Here is a 20,783-nt window from a genome sequence, read left to right as displayed (position 1 = left end):
GCAGCATCATTTGCCAAGAGAGGCACTGTGCATTTCAGACAACTCCCTGCTCCCACAGACACTGCAGGCTCCTATGGGCAGAGCAGCCAGGCACAGGCTACACCCTCTCCAGAGAAGCTGAATTCTGCATTTAGATTCTCAGTGTGGGAGGTTGGTTGTCCTTCACAAACAAGCTCAGTGAGACATGAGAAACTGCCTGGCCTCTCTGCAGCACAAGGAAAAAGGGAAAGAAGAAATCAAGCCTGACAAACCCTGCTGACAGTCCCAGCTGAAATGCCTTCTTTGGACCCCAGGGAGTCCCTGGAGACGCTGCTGCCCCCAGCAGAGATGCTGCAGAAATGGAAAAACACAGCCAAAGCAGGTCCAGTGAGTGTGCAGCTGGTTAACCCCAGGGAGAGGCACTGGACCTGCAGGTACACTGGAGGTGACTTTTTGTCTGCATAGTGTCACAGGGGAAACATCCAGCCCTTCCTGCATTTGCCTTGAGCATCTGATATACTTGGAGAGCAGTTGATGGGACAAGGACAACTCACCAGTGTTCATCCACTTCTTCAGGGAGGTGTTTGGCTGGTGCTGATCCCTGTCCTGCTAGGTGAACAGGTGAGGAATGCTCAGGTGTGTCCACACAAGCTGCAGAGCTTCTCCAGGTGGAGCTAATCCCATTACCCCTCAGTCCTGCCCTTTGCTGGCTTTGCCATCTGCTGTATCTCAGCCTTTAAAGCATCAGTTCTGGGTGCACTAAATAACCACAAACCACAGAGCTGCACAAAAGATCAGCCTGGCCAAAGTAATGCCATTTATTTCACTTACAAAACCCCTTCCAGGAGGCCAACACACTCCAGGTTTGCTGGCTGCAGCTGGGCTCCTCTCAGCACCATGGGGAACAGGCACTTCAGCCAGCAGCAAGGACAGACAGCATCCATCCCTGGACTTGGAGAGCTCCCACCTCTTCTGGCAAGGACAAGCACAGCACTCTGGGCACAGCTGGGAGCCAAGCATGACGAAGTCCAGCTACGCAATGACTTGGCACATCAGGTCCATGTCACAAAATTCCCATTTTGTGCAGCCAGGGGACCCCTGGGGCAAGAGGCACCAGGTACAGAAGGTCTGTTGCACCCTGGAGAGCAGCTGCCTGCCCTTGAGTCAATGGCAGTGCTCCTCTAGGAGTGTCATAGCAAAGCCACACTGAGGAGAGAGGTGAAACTCATTCTCTCAAATTAGTCACCTGGAAGTGTCCAGTCCATCCTTTTTATCTGCAGGGAGCACAGTGAGTGCAGCCCCCCCACCCCACAGACATTAAATCAACCTGAAAGAGGATCTGTGTTTCCACCTCCATCCATTCCAGCTCCTCAGGGAGATTGTTTAGAGGATACCCAGCTCCAAAATGGACATTGCTAATGGAGAGGATGCACCCAGAAGAGAAGTGGCCCCAGCCTAAGGAGCACCTCATTGCAAAGAGAAAAAACCTGGATTACACATAGAACACAGGACCATATCCATCCTGGACTCTGCTCCCTTAATACCCCTGCCTACATCAACCAGCAGGAGTCCTGCAACACAGCCAGATGGGACTTTGTTGGCATGCTGCATTTTCTCACTTTGGGTCTGCAGCATTCACACATTTGTTGAAGTGCTGTGAAATAACAGAGGTGCTGAAGGAGGGAAATGTCTTTGCGGGGGTGAAATGTGCCTGGCAGTCCAGAGCTAACCTTGGCTTTGGGGGTCTTCTTCTCTTCACAGTGAGGTATTGTTGAGATTTCACAGGCAATGGCCCTTGCCACAGTCAGGTTCTCTGGTAAAGTTTCATGATATTCTCATCATGAAGCCTTTTCCACACCTGCTTCTCCAGGTTGAAGTCATGGTTAATGTAGAAAATCAGACGTTTCCACTCCTTGTCATAGTAGTGATCTGAGTACTTCTGGTGGCCCTCTGTGATGTAGCCATAGGCACTGACCTGGGAGAGATGCAGGGTTCACTGGGCAGGGGTACCAGGGATGGAGGGAGCAGGTGAAACACAGCACACAGCTCCCAAACAGGGAGTGAGCACAGGACAGAGATGACAGCTGGGGCTTCTCTGCTGACCCTATCTGGGGTTCCAGAAGGACCAGACTGTGAGCACTGGCTCCAGAGATCCTGTCCCCTCACTGTCTCCCTGGGAGATCAGGTGCTCTAGGTCACAGCAGGCTTCAGCACCTCTATGGGAGCAATTTTGGGGCTGTTTCTCACCTTCAGTCTGCTCCTCCACAGCTGCCATGAGCCCATATATTCTCAAGGCAGATAGCAGCCACCCCTGCTCTCCTCTGCCTGTTCCCACTTCCAGACAGCTCTGGGTGCAGGAATCACTGTGCCCTTACCCGGTCACAGAGGTGGAGGGCAGTCAGCAGCAGGAAAGCCCCTGTTGTGGGTCTGTACAGCCTCCAGTAGTGCTTTTCCAAACTTTTAGACTTTAAAAACCTGCAGCAGGAGAGAGGAAAGCACTGAGGAGTCGTTGGTTGTGGTGTTTCAAGCAGGGCACACTTTGCCCCCTGTGGCCCATGTGGCATCTTCTGTCCTTGCAGCAGCTTAGGGCACTTCAGAGAAGCCAAGAACTCTCCACCACCTGCACTGCAACCTAAACCCAGCTCTGCCCCAGCTCTGTGGAAATGGTAGGTCTTGAGGCAGTGGGGGTAAAGAGGGGATGGATTACAGGATGTTGTAGGTTAAAGCCCACTACTCTTAAATCTGCCCTGTGCTTTGCAGTGCAGAGGTGGCTTTGAAGCTCCCTGCTATATCCTGCTCCCCATCCACATCTAGGAGTGAAATGAGACATAGGGAAGGTGCAGAGGAGTGTCACAAAACCTGCCAGGAGCTGCACTGTGTTATGCCAGGAGCTGTTAGGAAAACAGGAGTAAACACTGGGAAAAAATAGCATGGAGTCCTCTTAGCCTTGGAAAGGACCCAAGTCAGAGGGGGGACAGCAGAGCAGGCAGGCAGTGCTGGCCATCTGGCTCCAGGGAAGGCAGCAGCTCTCAAGGAGACTGAAGGGTAAAGGCAGCCAGAGCAGGGCAAAACAGGAGCTCCTATTCCTCCATCTCTCAGTCATGTGTGGCCCATGATGGGCAGATCTCATAGTGACAGTGGCTTGTGGAAAGGGTTGGAGAGGCACAGAAGAGCAGCAGCCAGGCCAGGCAAAGGGGATGCTGAAGAAGAGCCTCTTGTGATTGAGGGCACAACCAACTTCTAGAAGGAATCTCTGGAGAGAAAGACTGTTACAGAGCTTTCCTCCAAGGTGCTAAGCAAGGGGGAACATGAAAGGCTGGTTCTGAACTAGAGATCAACTATTCTGGGACTTCAGCAACATTTTTCCTATGCCCAAAGTTGCAATTGTTCCTGGATCTCTTTTAAATGCAGAAAACCAAACTGTCTGATGGTTGTTGCTTCTCCAACTCACAAATTCTGGATGTTTACCCACCACTAACATCCCACTGCAGCACCACAGAGAGTTTCAGCTGAGCTCACGTTGATGCTTATCCCTAGGCTGCTGGTGTGGCTGAACTGTGGACGGGGAGGGAGCTGGGAGTAGAGGCCAGAGACAAAGAGAGATGGTGCTGGCCAGGAAAAGCAAGGCTGTTAGAGCACACAACCCACAGCTCACCTGTTTTTCATGTATCTGAGGAAATCAGGATGAACCACCAGGTATCTGTCCATTGTGAAATCATCACTGAATTTCTCCCGGGGCTTCTGCCTACGGACAGGAATTGGGAGACTCAAGACAAGCTCCTACAGCTCATCACAGCTAGAAAGGATCAGCCCTGATGCACTTGATGGTAAGAGAAGAACCACAAACACTGTGAAGATATTCTGTAACATTTCCCACATTATGACAAAGCCTCCATAGCCTGTGTGCATTGCAGAGGAAGAGATCAGAGAGGAAAGGCAACAAAAGGAGACAGGAATATCAAAAACATGTGTTTGTATGGGCAAAAATTAGTGAAACCAGTCATTCATCCACGAGCATGCCACACCAGACCAGCCAACAGAATGTGTTCATCCCCAAAAGCCACAAAGCTTTCTCTAAGCTCTGGCCACACACCACTGAAATCAGCTACCTCTGGGAAGGAGGTGTATTGCCTACAGCAGTGCTCAGAGCTGTGGAGGAAATGAGAGATTTCTGCCTGTAAGTCTGTCAGGGAGGGAGGCTTTTCCATGGCTTTACCCTGGCCTGGTCCTCCATAGGGTTGAGCACTGGGAGAGGAAAAGAGCCCAACAGACAGCTCATCACTGGAGGGGTAGAGGACATTATAGTTTGTTTTACCAAAGGTTCAAGAATCCTTTCCTGATGTTCTTGTCGAGCAGAAGAGCCTCCAGCCACTCATAATCTCTTTTTCCCTCCAAGAAGTGAATGTATCTGACATGCTAAGAAAACAAGTGAGCATTAGTGAACAGCACTTGGAAAAAAACAAAAAAACACAAGCAGACATCTTGCCTCAGAGTTTCTTTGACACATCTTTGGTCTGCAGCTCACAGCAGCAGAATGGAGATAACATCTGATGTGCAGCTCCTTCTACATGGCACAAAGCTGGAGTGGCACTGACACAACTTGCCACTGCAAACACTCACTCTGAGCCAAGGCAGTGCAGGTTCCTCACTGAGGGTTATGCTAAAGGCCTGCCTCATCCTCTTTGCTCCTCAAGGCAAGAGCAGAACTGAAGCACACAGACAAACAGCATCCTGTAAAAGCTGTGCATGCACAGAGCAGGAACCTCACTTACTTTATCCCACGGGATTTTGCTGAACCCTCTGTGTCCCAAGATCTGAAGAGAGGAAACCAGGGAGAAGGCTGTGAATCCATAAAAGGAGGTTTTTGTTCCCACATCTTTTTCATAGCCCTTGATTACAGCCCCGCTCACCCTGGCCAAGGAAATCAAACAGAAGAGCAGAGTTAGGTGACCACTGAAACCCCTCATGAGCACATTCCTAATAGGAAAAGATAGTGTTAGCCTGGAGGAAGGGAAGATTAGGCCCATTCTGATTGGCACCCTGATCTGCAGGAGAGCCCCTGCTGTGGAGATGGCTCTTTATGGCTCATTTGTGACCACAGGCTTTGGATATTTAGTAGCAGTCCAATTACTTTTGGACTTTTTATCTCCTGCCATCCATCATTTTGGCATTTGGGAGTGAGTGGAATACTAGAAGAAATGAAGTGCACCTTCTGAGGAGGGAGGCTGCCTTACCTAAAGACATAGTCATGGGAGTCAATCTCCTGGCCCATCCCAGAGTTATTCAGAATTCCTCCATTCCCCACGACAGCACAGCTGATGCACGTGGGCACGCTGCTGTCACGGCTGGCCAGGAGCAGCTGCTGGTGGGGCTTTGGGGGCAGCAGGGATATGACCTTCTTTACCTCTGTGAAGCAAACACAGTGGTGAGTTATCAAGAGCCTTTGGGGTGGACACAGTGAAACCATCAGTTTCCACCATGAGATCCTCCTAGATGCCTTTGGTGGGAAGATGCTGCAAACCTCCAGCTACTCAGCATGATCTTCCTGTTAGGAGTCTGAAAGTCCCATCCTGAGAAGCCCTGAGGGACTCACGTGTGTAATTCAGGTCCATGAAGCCATAGGGGGGTATAAAATGCTCCAGGCGGTTCCATTCACTGTCATTGAAGTATCTCTTGTCCATGAAGAGTGTGATGTTGGGCAGGAAAAGATCCCTCAGCCAGTCAGACTTGGCAGCCCTGGCCCTCACTGATTCAGAGCAGGTCTTGAAAACAAAAAGGGAACAATACTGCCTGATGAGCAGAGGTGATGAACATGACTGAGTGCCAGTGCTTGTGTGCAGGACCAAAGAGAGACACAGAAACTCCAGTGGTACCTCATCCATTCCCCTCACAATACCCATCATCAGGAACACGAAGCACAATTTTAGCACTACATCCATAACCAGCTGGTGAAAAGTCACCTACAAGGGAGCCAGGATGACTCCAAGTCTCTGAGACTTCCCTCTTCAGAACAGGCCTGTCATACTTAAATATTTTACTGGCTTTGGGCCTCATTAGCTGATGCAAATTAAGATTTGTAATAAGTCTAACCTAAATGCATCAAATAAGGCTGTAAGCACTAGGAATAGGCTACAATAATATTTACAGGCTAAAATGAGCAATCCCTGCTGGCAACATGCCTCACAAGGTCTAAAGAGTGCACCTGAGGAAACACTGACAAATAACTGACAACCACTGCCACTCCCTTTAAGGGTAAGAAAAAATGTGCAACAACTTGTTCAATGTCATAAATAAATCAATGAAATGTGCAGCTGAGAAGGGAATCCAAACCAGCTTATCCTACAAGGGGATAAGCCACTGCAGCTGGCAAGAGTGAGGCTGTGTGTGCAGATGGAAAGCAAACAGCTCCACTGCACTGAATTTTCTGCTGAGTCAATTTGGGCTCTACTTTCTTAGATACCTTCCCCAAACACCTACTGAAAGACAAAACAGAGAACAAACGGTCCCTCGTGCCCAGCTCAAATCCCCAGAAATGGCTGCATTGCCAAAGCCTTGCTGAGTGCTCCATGGCTGAGCTGGGTCTCTGCAGAGGATGAGGATGACAACCCTGTCACAGGCTGATGAGACAGCCCTCATTCTGCCTGTCACCACAGGAGTGCACTGAGGACAACATTGTCAAGGGTTTCACGGTGGCATAATTTCACTTGCAGTGTATTTCATGTCCAGGAACAGGGACATTCCCTTCCTGCTCAAGCAGGTACTGTGCAAGGCTTGGTACTTCTTGTGCCTCCTGAGCTAGACTGGATCAGTACCAGAGGAACAAGGGAAAACTCTGATCATGTAGGAAATTAGGGAGAGGGGAGTGTTTCTAGTGACTCCCTCTCTTTGCAGAATTACAGATCAGGTTTGGGAGTGAGACACAACATGTGGGAAGGTGTTCCAAGCCTTCCAGAAACAGGGGTGCCAGGGAAAACTGCTCTGGGTAAGTTTTACAAAGAGTTACCAGCATAGGATGGGGGACAGAGACAGTATGAAACACCACAAGCTGTCCCATCTGCTTGCTGAGAACTTTGCTGTAGTTTACTACTTTCCTAAGGGCCCTGTTCCTGGACATTAGTAATTATAAGATGCTTAAATTTAATTAACCTGAGTCTTCATGTCTGGGTATCACCAGCATCTGCAGCTACCAATGAGTGACCTACCAGCTCTGAAATCAACCCCAAATTCAAAGAGCACACATGCCCAGGGGCCAGCAGACAAGGAGGGCAATAGGGAGGCCCACTCTGCACCATCCCACCTACCGAGGGTGGGGATGATTTATCCAGCAGGTACTCATCCTCAAAATCCCAATGTGGCTGAGATGGGAAGTCAGCAGCACTCAGTTTCTTCTTCTGTGTCACTGCAGCAGCCTGAGGAGCAGGTGTTCCAGTTTTTATTGATGCAGGAGGTGCTTTGGCTTTTGCTTGGTCTTTGGATGTGTTGTTCTCATGTGCTCCCTTCACCCCAGAGGACGGTTTCACTGTTGTCTTTTCCTTGTCTCCCTTCTCCCTGGGAAGTGGTTTCACTGTTTTTTCCTTGTCTCCATTCTCTCTGGGAAGTGGTTTCACTGTAGTCTTTTCCTTGTCTCCCTCCTCCCTGGGAAGTGGTTTCACTGTTTTTTCCTTGTCTCCCTCCTCCCTGGGAAGTGGTTTCACTGTAGTCTTTTCCTTGTCTCCATTCTCCCTGGGAAGTGGTTTCACTGTTGTCTTTTCCTTGTCTCCATTCTCCCTGGGAAGTGGTTTCACTGTTGTCTTTTCCTTGTCTCCATTCTCCCTGGGAAGTGGTTTCACTGTTGTCTTTTCCTTGGCTTCTTTCACCAATGGATCTGGCCTCACTGTTGTTTTTCCCTTGTTTCCCTGCACCATAGGGGCTGTTTCCACTGTTGTCTTCTTGACTCCCTCCAGCTGGGGTGGTGGTTTCACAGCCATGTTCTCCTTGGCTTCCTTAACCCCCATAACTGGTTTCATTGTTTCCTTCTGCTCCTCCTTTCCTTTCAATCTGAGTGTCTTCTCCACCACATCTTTGAGTCTTGAGAAGTGTCCTCCCAAAGCCACTTTCCAAGTGCTCCTGGAGTTCCCATTATCAGAATAGTTTAAACCCTGTTTCTCCTGGGTGTCCACTTCTTGTGTCTTTGGGGCATGTTGGAAAACCTTCAATTTCCTGAATGTCATCAAAGGAAAAGCACACACTTAACACTGAACACCCTTCAGCCAATTTCTAGTGCTCTTGACTCTGAGCTTCTCTCTGTGCTTTAGAGCAATTACATTTTAAACTTTGCCAAAATGTTATTCAACTTCCTACACCATTCTAGCCTGAATATTGCTTTTCTCTCCACCAGGCAAATCCCAGAGACACACATTCTCTCCTCAGACTTGGCACATGAAACATTCACACTGGCACTAACAGCCAACCAGTACAGCCCAGCTTTGCCACGCACTGGGCAGGGCCCCTGGCAATGTCCCCAGAGCACTGCAGGGCTGGTTTGGAGATCCTGGGCTCAGGACATGGCACACACCATGGAGGCAGCCATCTGCCTCTCTCCTCTGCCAGCACAGCCCTGTGCTTCAGCAACAGAGCATGAAGATCTTCCAGAATTCAGGAAGGGAAGTCTAAGAAGAAGTGAAACTCACTTCTTTACCCTACATCACCTCTTGAGCTTTTGGGGCCACAGGGCACTTCTTTCTCTCCTCCTCTGCCTTGGTCAGGTAATGCAAGGGCATCACACAGCACTCACCAGGCACGTGTGTCTGAAGGCAGACACTGTGAAGCTATTAAAATGCAAAATCTCTACGTTTTTAGCACTTGACTCTAATATTGCAGCTGCCCTGCTGCCTGATTCAGAGGCACAGGCACAGGTACAAGGTTATGACAGGAGGACACATCTGCTGACAGAGCCTGCAAGAGCCACCTGCAACAAGGCTGTGCTGAAACAGAACAAAAAAATCAAGGCAGAAGTGGTAGGGTTTGGTCCTAAACATACCCTCTTCTCTGCACATGGCTGGAGGGTAGGACAGGAAAAAGGAAGGTGAATAACATCTGCAGCTGAGCTTTTATGTACAGCAAGGCTTTTCAGGGGTTGTGGCAGTCTGATTCCACACTCATGTTCAGCCTTTACATGACACACTTGTTTCAGAATGCTGTGGACTGCTTCTGAAGTGGTAAATGGGAGGGAAAGCACTTCAGCAAATAACAGGCCACAGATAACAGCTCAGTTGCTGCTGAAATTGAAAGTGTTCAGGAAATTATCAACTAAGAAAGCTTTTAAAAATAATTTCATATCAGATAAACACATTAACCTTTGCAAGGCTAAGAAAGAGAGAATGCAGCAAATGGCCTGTCAGCTCTGCCTCTCATAATCATTAGCCAGTTTCAACCCAGTTTCAACCATGGGCTTCCTATCATAGTGCTTCATGTATAAACTTACTGTTACTATTTACTGCCCAATAGGAGGAAAGATTTTATATGGACACTCTAAATAAAGAGAAATTTGGTAAAGTAACTCAGGCAGATCTTGAATCCCTCGGTGAATTTCTGTCGCACTTTTAAGGTGATGTTTAAAACTTTAAAATTAAAGTGCAGAGAACAAATGAAACAGGAGCTGAGAAACCATTCCCCCACTCCAGGTTTCCCCTATGTGCTGTCTTGCAGCAGATTCCACCTCAGTCTGTTACACTTTAACTTCACATGCTGTGCCAGAGACCAAAGTGTAAAACTGAGGGCTCTTCACACCCCAAACCTTGTACTGTGCAGTCAGGCTCACCTGGCCAGGCACTCCTGCTTACACAGGACTCTGCTTTCCTGACCAGCATTTAAATCCAGACAAATTGTCAAAGCAGCTCAGTGATTTCAGGCTCTAGAGTCCAGCTGGCAAACAACTGCAGAAGCTCAATGACATTTACTGTCATTTTACTCCCCTTTTACAAAGCCCAAGGACAAATAGAGGATAAAGCCATGAAAATGCTGCTTTGTGTATTCTACATGACATACAAGGTACAGAAATAGAACTGCCACACAGACAACTACACACAGTTCATACCTTGTTGTATTTTACTTAAGTTGTATAAACATAGAAATTTCCATTCTCTGAAACTATACTGTAGGAAATGGCTTCAAGCAGCTGAACATGGAGAGCAATTTCTTGTTCCAGCTCTGCCACTGATGGGCTCTGGGATCAAGGAAAACTCACTTCACTTCTCTACACCTCCTTCTTCTCTCCTTTCCCTCCCACCTCCCTCGTGCAGATTCCAACCTCTCCAAACTGACAGCTGTCCTCAAAGCATGGTCTCAAGCTTCTAGAGCTGAGTTGAACTCGTCCCCTCCAGAAGAGCTGCAGATGTTCCCAGCCTCACACCTCCCACCTGCCCCCACAGCACCAGCTCAGACATTCAGCTGAGAACCAACCCAGCCAAGCCAAGCCAGATGAGCTCACTGGGAGAGCTGGGAGCAGGTGAGGGTGGTGGGGAGGCTGGGGAGTGGTGCTTCCTACCAACACATCCACGAGCCATACCTGTGCTGGGAAAGGCTCAGGTGTCTGTAAGTGCTCCCTGCCACTGATGCTGGAGACATTCAACAGCAATTCTCTCCACACCCATTCCTGTAGGATTTACTCGACCATTTATATAAAACAGATATCAAGATGACATTGGTGTCCCAGTATGCAGCATATTTTGTGTTAGGAATCAGCTGCTGAACTTGCCATAAAATCAAAGCCATCCCACCAAATTCACTGTCCAGCATTGCAGTCCGGATTAGGGCGTAATAAGGTCCTTCTGGGAGCCAACAGGAAAAGCAAATACTATATAGTGCCAAAGTATGACAACAAGTAGCATTAGTGAAGCAAAAGCTTTAGACAGCTACAAAAGGAAGCCCTGGAAAATAACGAGCCAAAAGAAGCAGGTTTTTGACTGTGGATCTTCCAAACACCATGCTCTGCTGAAGTAAAGTGGTCACCTAACTCAGATCAAAAGTTTCAGGGTAAAAAAGAGAGAGACAGAGAGAGAAATCAAGCACAAGCACCCACACCAGACAGCGCACGCCGCGAAGGAACCGGTCCCTCACCTGAAAATCTTTGTGTTCGCCAAGTCAAACAAGGAGCCGGAATTGACAACGAAGAGGCAGAGCTGTGTTACAACAATGAGGCAAATCAAGACTTTGGCAATTTTCAGGAGCCTTATCCTGGAGCAGCACATGGTGAGATACCCCTGAGTGTCAGAGGAGCTGCCACCACTGTCCAGAGGCGCTCGCCAGGCGCTGCCTCACCAAGTTGTGTGGAAGGAAGGAAACCCTCTGGATTTCCTCAGAACAGCGTGCACACCCTGTCTCCCAGCATTCCCAGACATGCTGCACACAGCTCCAATTTCTCAGGCAGGATATCAGTTTTGTACTGTTCCCATCTATCACCAGAAGCTTATTTAACAAAGAGTGGGGAAAGGAATGCTTCTTACTGCAAACAGCGGAGGTTTCCCATATTGTGCTTAATGACGTTGGTCTGCCCTAAAACAGAAACACTTTATCTCTAACCTGGAAGAAACACCACTGGGAGTGCATGTGGATTACATAAATGGCCATAGGTACAATCCAGAAGCAATTCCTGCCCCTCAAATGCTGGTGGCTAGATACACATCCATTTTACCTTGTGGTTGGTTTGACACAAATCAAAAAGTAAGATTGGTGCAAATCCACCACAAAAAAGAGGAGTTGGTGTTATGAAAATCTCCAGTCAGTGTGAAATCAATCTTTGACAGCTGAGAGTACATCACCCCACCAGCAGAGGGAAAGATTTGCAAAGATGGACACTACAGCCAGAGAAATGTTTACTTCTACCAGGGATGTAGTTTCACAACAAAGGGCTATTTTAACTTTTTAAGTTGTTAAACAGGGACCCTGAAAGTTCAAAGGGAGATGACTATATTGCTTCTCATGTATAGACTACTTTTGCACAGCTCTTATAAAAAAATGAAGCTCAGATATAAAAAAAAGCTTTTGTTAACAGTATCTCAGATCTCAGAAGCACTCACACTGTTACTGAATACCCAGAGAACTGAAGGTGCCTGTTTCATGTCACAGCAAAGCCAGTCAACAGGTTTCACAACTTCAAGACTTTTTTTGTTAATAGGGGTCCCAAAGGGAAATTCTGGAGGCAGGAAACATTTTCCTTCACTCTCCTCCATCTAGTATTACTGCAAAACCAAAAGCCACAAGAGACTGAAAAATTCCTACAAGCAGAAAAATATGGATTCCTTTGCTTTTAAGGATCTGTGCTGGTGATTGTGGAGAACTTGCCTGTAGCGCTCTCTGTTCAGGAGGGATTGTGCTTGGGGGAATATCCACATCTCTGGCAAGCACATTAGCCAAAAGCAGGCTTGCCATATGCAAATCAGGGCTTTTCACCTTCTTGGTGTAAGAAAAGAAAACCTAACCTCCCTGTCAGAGTATGGACTTTCACTTCCTTGGAGCATCATTTCCTCTCCATCCACCCCCACTGCTGAGATCAGCCTGTCAGAAATGAGGCACCAGGCTGGTTTGCTCAAACATGAGGTCACATTGGGAAATGGGGATGTACTGGAACTGTCCAGGGATGACCTGGTGAAAACTGAGGCCAAGAGCAGAGCTGGTCTCTTAAACAGCTCTGTAAGAAGTAAGAATTTTGGGATACACAGAGCTCCCAGCCCACAGGCAGGAAGATACAAAGCACAGACTGCACAATGCACAGGGCCTGGCCTCTCAAGGGCCACAGCATCCTTCTCTAAATGCATGTTTCTGTGCACTCCTACCTGCAATCCCACCTGCAATCCCAGGAGATGCTGCTTCATTTATGGTGTAGAGACTCCAAGCCCAGAACTGCTGGTGTGTCCAGTCTCAGCATCAGTGCTCACAACAGAAGTTCTTCTATTCTTCAGTACTGTAAAAACAAGGTGACTTTTTTATTTAAGCAAACTGTACCTGGGATCATCAAGCAAAGATGGTTTTCTGTCAGCTCTTTTTGATCTCCAATAGTCTGTTTAATTCTACTTCATTACATCCTTAATTACATCCTGGACATACAAAAAGCTGATTTGGTTTTAATTTTTGTTTTTTTTTCAATTCATAAAGAAACATGATTGTCATTAGATCTTACACTGTGTACACTGAGGGTGTCAGCTGGCATTTTAACTGTGCCATAAACTTATCTGTGTGCACGTTTTTCACAGGGCTGTGTATCAAACCTTGTTTACTTTCTTGTGCTCTGTGTGCTTTCCACTCTCTCATGTCTCTGGTCTATAGAACAGAACATCACAAGATGTGCTCTAAGAACAGAACTGTTCTACAGATTGATCTGTCTTTGCTGCAGGATAAACTTGTCTTTCAGTGACATCTACAACCCCCCAAAGCCAGTGTTTGACTGGAAGCCAGTGGAATAAAGCTGCTAAAGAAGCTGGGGGTGTTTGGATGTGCTCACAGTAATATTTGATGATAAAAGAACAGAGTTATAAGTGGGGAAGAAAAAGAGTGACATTGTCTGCAGCATGCAACTGCTCAGTGGTCATGCCTTGGGGCTAGCAGAGGATTGGCTTGGCAACCTTAGGTTCTTGTTTTTCCCTTCCTGTTCAGCAGTCATCTTCAGAAGCAAATGCTTTCAGGCTGGGAATTTGGAGGGGAAGAAATTACAAGAGCAAACTCTGCACAGCTGTTTGTCTTGCTTTCACCAAATGAAACTTATAGCCCAGAAACTCTCAAGCTTGCCATAATTCCACACTCACTGCCACTTTGCAGCTAGTTCCTTCCCTTCTGCACCAAACCTTCTCTCAAAAACTAAACAAGCACCCAGAGACAAAAGCATTTCTTGAAACAAAGCCCTGCATTTTATACAGTGGCATCTTCAAGAATACCCAGAGTTCTGTCACAGAGCAAAGCCCCAGTAAACTGTGGCAGGAGTGAGGGAACAGCTCAGTGAGCCAACTGGTCTGTGCTCTCCATGGGCTGAAATGCTCCAGGAGGGAAAGACACAGTGGTTTTGATGATGGAATGAGCAAATGGCTGCTCAGTGTCCACAGAGCAGAGCTGCAGAGATTGCAAACTCTGTCAGGTTTTCATTAGTATTGATTTGTGTGCTTGGTGCCCAGCCCCAGCCAGCTCATGTCTCCATAAAGAAACTGCCTTAGATCTGTGTAGGAACAACAGATAACATGGGTCCAACCCAGAGTATTTCCCCCCTCTGCCACTTGGTAATGGGACCATGGGCAGGTTCCTCAGCCAGTTCACACACACCATGGAATGTCCTTGCCTGGAGCAATCACTGGGAAATGAGAGGGGTGTGTGTTCTGAATCTGACCCTACTACAGGCTCTGGTTGCTGGAACTTGTTTTAGTTCTTCCTGTAAGCATTGGGAGGACTCAGTTTTTGAGCTGTTTCCTACGGCCTCAGCTCTGGGTAATGATTAACACTCCCTGAACAGAGTGGAGCAGACCAGGTCTGCCATCACACAGCCTTTCTGCTCCTCCAGCTCCTCACATCCACCCCATCCCACTGAAACGCTCTGCTCCCAGCACTCCTTTCTCAGACACACAATGCTGAGAAGACTGATGAGCCTCTTCATTTGTGAGAATTTTTAAAAACCACAGAAAAATGCACTCCCAGCAACAATGGCTGGAAACATCATCTGGAGTAATACAGGCTGGAAAGAACCAGGGATCCTTTATCCAAATGCCTCCCTCAGCAGCCTTTTGTTTGTGCCATCCCAGCAGGAAGCCTAGCACATCACCCCAGAGCTGACAGACAGAGAGACAAACTGACACCACTTCAGGGCCAAGATGGGTTGTGGAGTTTTTTTCCCCTCTTTTAAAATCTGTTTGATGGAAAGGAAGAAAAAATTCTGTTCCTTGACTGGGAATCTCTCAGAGAGCTGGTCCTCTGTGAGAAACAACACTTACTTTCTTTTTTAAATTTCAAAGGTTTATTAAACCTTAGCAAAAAAAATACAACAAAGGACTGAATAAGGAGGGGGGAAAAATCAGGGCTAAACTGCCATGTGCTCACCTACAGAATGGATGCTCTGCCTTTTATACCCCTAGAGCCTCCCAAAGTCTTGTTGGTTAACCCCTTCTTTGCCATTCATTGGTGGAGAGTACTTCTTACACCCTGATTGGAGGTCAGGTGTAGTAACCTGCCAGCTCCCCAGTGCCCTAAGACACCTCATGACAACAATACAAGGGGAGGGGACAGAGGACTATGGAAGGATATATTACCATAATAGAATGATATATCCACAAAACTTAACATACACACATCCTTTAATTGTGAGAGCCAACCATCACATTACTCATCTTTAACATCCCCCAGGGAGCAGGGCAGCACCGCAAATGGGTGAAGAGGTAATTTATTAAACTCATGGCTAGCTGGCCTCCCATCAGAAAAGTAGCTTCTCCAGCTCCTGTCCCTGACAGCTGCCAGGAATAGGAGCATTCAAGGACTCTCCACTGCTCCAGAGAAAGAAACACAAGATTCACAAAGGCCAAATTCCTCTCCATACCCCTGGCAAAAAAAAAAAATGCAGGCATATTATCTCAGCACATCACATCTGGCAGCAAAACTCGGGCTCTGCACAGATTTGAGTTACAGAATCACATCTCTGTGGGGATCCACTAATTTTAGAGCCAGAAGTGAAATATTTCTTGGTAAAGGTCTTTCCCATACTCTTCCCCACTGCCTTAACATCAGAAACCATCTTGACATCTCTTGACATCTCTTGACATCTCTGGCAGGACAAATGTGCCATTTGGCATCTTTTGGGGTGAAAAGTGCTGCAGGGAATGCAAGACTTAAGCCTGCTTCTTGAGTGGCATAAATCATCCTGCTCCTGTCTTACACTTGGGAAAATCTGCTTGGATTTCCTCTCTGTTCCTGACTGACAGGAGCATCAGAGAAATGCAGTCACATTTTTAGCTGCAAGAGTGGGACAGCCACAGGGTTCTGTGAGGAGCTGATGAAAATCAGACGCTTCTCTTCCCTTTTCTCCCTTTTGTGTAGTGTCTTCTCTGTAACAGTTATTCTCCTGCTTTGTTTTAGATGCATACCCGGTGCTACTGTTAAATTGACTTAACTTTGTCAGCCATGGAGAAAAGGGAAACCTTTGCCACAGCAGATACACACCACCTATCAACCTCATACTTGGAAATCCCCAGCAAAGGAATTGCTGGGTAGGAGAGCAGCACTGTGCTATTGTAGTGGAAATGTGAGATCCTGGTGCTCAGGAGGGGCCACACATTTCTCCTGATTCCTTGGGAGCTCTTCAGTATCTGTTCAATCCAGATTTGTCTCAAAGATTCCAGGAAGGACACCTCTGCTGCATCTCACCCAGGGCCAAGAGGATGAGCCAGCCTGTTTCTACTAATGATGTGCAATGACCTTCATCATCTCCTCCATGAGCTGTCCTTCCAAAACATGTACCATGGAGAAGTCAGGCAGGACATACACTGAGTGTGGCTCTTCCTAGCTCTGCAGCTTGCACCTCGAGCCTCAGGTCCCCATATGTAGTTATCACCTGAGAATGATCAGGCCTACAACAGGAACAGTGCTGTTTACACACCATGGCAAATGTTGTTAAACTCTGTTAACCTGTTGTAACCAACCTCATGATTCCAAGCAGATGTCAGCAGGCTCCTATCTTTCAGCTGCCTCTCCCTAAGCAATCTCCACCACTGCATCACACTCTTTTGATGTCCTGTGCTCCACCCCATGTGGCAGCCTGCTCACTATCTAAGTTCATATTTACCTCCTGATATAGTGAGCATAAGTAAATACAAGCTCAGTTAATTGAAAGAACACTTTAAATGCATTAAAAAATTAAGAACGAGAAGACATGTTGCTCTGTATTAAAATGAAAACTATGAAAAGTTATTCTGCTGGTTGTTTAACTGTGTGTGGTATTGGTGAAACCACATGCTAAAAGTGCTCTGAGAATCTCCAAGAAATGACCAGTCCTTGGGTTGAAAAACTTTGTGTAATTTGCCCTAAAGCACTTGCAAATTACCTTACTGTGGGTCCTTCAGTAGATGCTGAAAGGCAGTCCTGGCTGCCAGGAGGATGAGGAGCCATCCTACAGCACCAACCACACACTTTTCCAGACAGACCTCTGAAATAAACAGAAAGGAGACACAGCAGTAAAGACAGTTAATCATATCACAATTTAACCAGGATTGTGCCAACAGTTCTGCTTTTACCCAAAACCACATGGGTATCTTTTTACTTTCAGCTTTGTCTGTTAGTTTTATCTCTCACGGCTCCACCACAACATCCTCGGAGCCACCAGGCTCCAGCAGCTCACAAGTCAAAGCCCAAAGTCAAAGGTGGGTTATTTATTCTGCCACTGTCAAAATATTTCACCATTGTTCAGGAGACCAATCTATTAAAAACATGTTGATATGTCAAGTACCCTAGAAACACATTGAAATAACTGCACTGTTTGATGGATGTAAGTTCATATACAATTTGATTTGAGAATCAGCTTTACCTCACAACTACAAAATGCACATTTGTCTCTTCCTTTTGGAAGATAAATAGGTGGCATCTTACTTCTGGAAATTCACATATTTTGCTATCTAATCTAACTGGGAACAAAAACTTTCTGTCTTGTCATGTGGTTAGTCTGGGTTTTGTGTTATCCTGTAAAACAGCTTCTTGTCTAGGGATTGCAGCTGAATTGAAGGTCAGTTTTTCCTAGAAGGCCACTTCCTTGAGTTGTTTATTGGTCCCTGTACAATACTGTATTCAAGGCAGCCTTGTGCTTCCATTAATACCAACATTTGACAAGGTCTGTCCGTACAACTTCACGTAAAGCGGAAGCCTGCAGTTCCATTTATCAGTGCATGCTTCATTAAAATGGACTTGGTGATCACCAGCAGTGCCAGGGCTTCCTGCAGGCCAAACTGACACACACTCCATGCCTGCAGCCACTTGGTCACCAGTTTTATTAATCTGCTTTGACTCAGAGCAGAGCCAAGGTGGTTAAATTTTGTTTCAACACTGCAGCTGGCAAGTGGAATTCACACCTGGAGAGGAGATGAGCAGATGACCCTTACATCATCCTTCCTACATGCACCTAAACGTGCCTGTAGATTACCCTGGTAAGTACGGTAATTTCACGATTATAAACCACACCTGATTATAAACTGCTCGTTACAATACAGGATGTGATAAAAGACATCTATTCTATCACCATCTGTTGAGGGTGGGGGCAGTGATCCTTATCTCAACAGCAGATATTCTGCTAATGGGCCATCCATTGAAACCAGGCAGGGCATTGTTCTTTATCTTTTCACAACCCATCCTTCCTCCAGCCAGTCATTTTCTGCTCATGGCCATTGAGTCCCACTGTGGGACTGATAAAATTACTGCATCCCATTGGGAGTTGCTCCAGCCAGGGGGAAGAGCCCAACATTTCTTACCAAGATAAAAACAGAGGTTTTGGGACACTAAGGGAGCCCCTTTCTCCACTGGACTCCAGAGGAAAACCGGATTTCTCCACATCCCCACTGGAGCTCCGGAGGGAAACTGCACCTTGTACAGGAGCACTGCTCCAACTGAGCCACATCTGTCACTGCAGGAGGATGCAGCCACCATGGAATGGGACTGCTGCCAACACCCTGCCTGACGGGGTGTCAGGTTGTACTCTGACTTTGTCAGGGTTTGGGGTTTGTTTCTTTGTAGTGCTGTATTTCTATTTTAATTTCCCTAGTAAAGAACTGTTATTCCTAATTCCCATATCTTTGCCTGAAAGCCCCTTGATTTCAAAATTATAATAATTTGGAGGGAGGGGTTTTACATTCTCCATTTAAAAGAGAAGTTCCTGCCTTTCTCAGCAGACACCTGTCCTCCAAACCAAAACAACAACTTTTCATTCTTTGTCCATATATAAACCACACCTGATTATAAGCTGCACTTTGGGTTCAGACCAAAATTTTAGTCAAAATCGTGCAGCTTATAATGGTGAAATTACTGTAACCTGTGGACACTCAGTACCCCAGCCAGCTTTTTCTCCAAAGTCAGGTACATATGGATAATTTTGTCCTATTTCACACTCACAAAGAAAGAAAAAGATCTCCTGTCCTCTGGTAGGATTGTTTAGAGAAAGGTTTGTCCTGGATAATGCCACCTGCTGATGACCCCAAGGCTGCTGGGACAGAACCCTGCCATTACCATCACCATGTGCTCCCCTACCTCACAGCATGGTGGCTGAGTCCTCTCAGACCCCATCCCCAAGGCTGGCATGTCTGTGCCCCCAAAGACATTGCAGCAATCACTTTTCCTCAGCTGAGTCAGCTGCTATGAGTGCAGAGAGCAGGATCAAGCTCACACCATTCTGAGGCTCTCATTTCTTGTTGCAGAAAGGTGAGCAGGGACATCAGCCCCACCATCATGGGCTTTTCAGTACAAATATCACCAAACTGTCATGCACAATGGAGATCACTCCTGGGTGCAGTATATCCATGTACAAACAAGGGTAATCCACCCTTTAGGAAGAAACCATTTGCTGCAAAAGGCCACAGGAGGAGCTGGCTGGCAGGCAAAGACAGACTTTTGTTATGAAGCAGCCTGGGAATGGAGGGGCCATCCAAGACACCACTGCTGATGGACACCTATAGAAAGAATACAGATGGATGCAGGTCCAACATCTTCTCTGCCTGGGCATTCAAACATTTTATGAACAGGCTGCTCTAGTGTGGATCCCTCACAAGGTCACATGCTCCAGCATGGGCTCCTCTCACTACAGGTCCACAAGTCCCTGCCAGGACCCTGCTCCAGCTCAGGCTTCCCAGGAGTTCACAGCCTTCTTTCAGGCATCCTCCTGCCCCAGTGTGGGCTCCTGCAGGAGCTGCAGGTGGATCTCTGCACCCACATGAACCTCCATGGGCTGCAGGGGCACCACAGGCTGCAGGGGAACCTCACCCCAGTGCCTGGAGCATGTCCTTCCCTCCTCCAAAGACCTCACTGCCTTCTTTCTCTGACGCATTTTGATCCCTCTCGTGTCTGAGTGCAATTACCTCTGTGCAATAAATTTTTATTCCTTCTTAAATATGTCATCAGAGAGGTGTTACTGCCATCACTGACTGGTTGGCACAGTTGGCACCCTGGAGCCAAGCTGGTGCTGGCTCTGCTGGACATGGGAGAGACTTCTGGCAACTTCTCACAGAAGCCACCTCCGTAGCCACCCTGCTGCCAAAACCTGCCCATGCAAACCCAATACAACCCACAAGGATCATCAAGTGCAACTCCTGGCCGTGCACAGGACAGCTCCAGAAATCCCACCCTGTGCCTGAAATCATTGTCCAAACACTCCTTGAACTCTGGTAGCTTTGGGAGGCTCCTGAGGAGCCATTTCCCACCTCAGATGTGCTGTCAGGAATTTTTAAAAAGTAAAGGAGGTGTGTGGGACAGAGTGCCATTTCCTCAGGAAATTTAGGGAACCATCCCATCAACCCACTCACAGCACTGCCAATTTAACAGTGCCACTGCAGGACTATTGAAACTGTCATGGTTTGCACACAAAATGAGGCCCAACACTCTTGGCTGTTCATGGGCAGCTTGAAAATAGGTAGGAGATCACCTCCCCCTAAAAACAAGTTTCAGAATGCCTCTGCTCCTATCTCAAGGTCACTGGGTTCAGACATGGTGACACTCCTCTCCTTCACTAAGGTCATCCAGCTCTTCCCTGCCACAAGGACAGCAGATGAGCCACAGGAATTCTTTACTGCAGGACAAAAACACAGCCCACAGAGGAGAACAAATTG

At 47.2% G+C, this 20,783-nt stretch overlaps 1 protein-coding gene across 1 annotated transcript; it reads right to left on the bottom strand.

Annotated features, from left to right (window-relative positions):
• Window positions 1-784: 784 nt before the first annotated feature.
• Window positions 785-11,272, bottom strand: ST6GALNAC1 (ST6 N-acetylgalactosaminide alpha-2,6-sialyltransferase 1). The gene is made up of 9 exons (XM_033077068.1): window positions 11,077-11,272; window positions 7,281-8,178; window positions 5,573-5,741; window positions 5,214-5,385; window positions 4,752-4,890; window positions 4,295-4,395; window positions 3,635-3,724; window positions 2,355-2,454; window positions 785-1,954 (listed from the first exon to the last, which is right to left on the bottom strand). Exons 1-9 carry the CDS (start codon window positions 11,205-11,207, stop codon window positions 1,784-1,786), a joined length of 1,971 nt encoding a protein of 656 aa, XP_032932959.1. The 5' UTR covers window positions 11,208-11,272; the 3' UTR covers window positions 785-1,783.
• Between the last annotated feature and the right edge of the window lie 9,511 nt (window positions 11,273-20,783).

The sequence above is a fragment of the Catharus ustulatus genome, chromosome 20, assembly GCF_009819885.2.
Source record: "Catharus ustulatus isolate bCatUst1 chromosome 20, bCatUst1.pri.v2, whole genome shotgun sequence".
NCBI classification, from domain to species: Eukaryota; Metazoa; Chordata; class Aves; order Passeriformes; family Turdidae; genus Catharus; species Catharus ustulatus.
The sequence above is the reverse complement of the archived record's forward strand: the minus strand, read 5'-3'. Positions and strand labels throughout refer to the sequence as shown.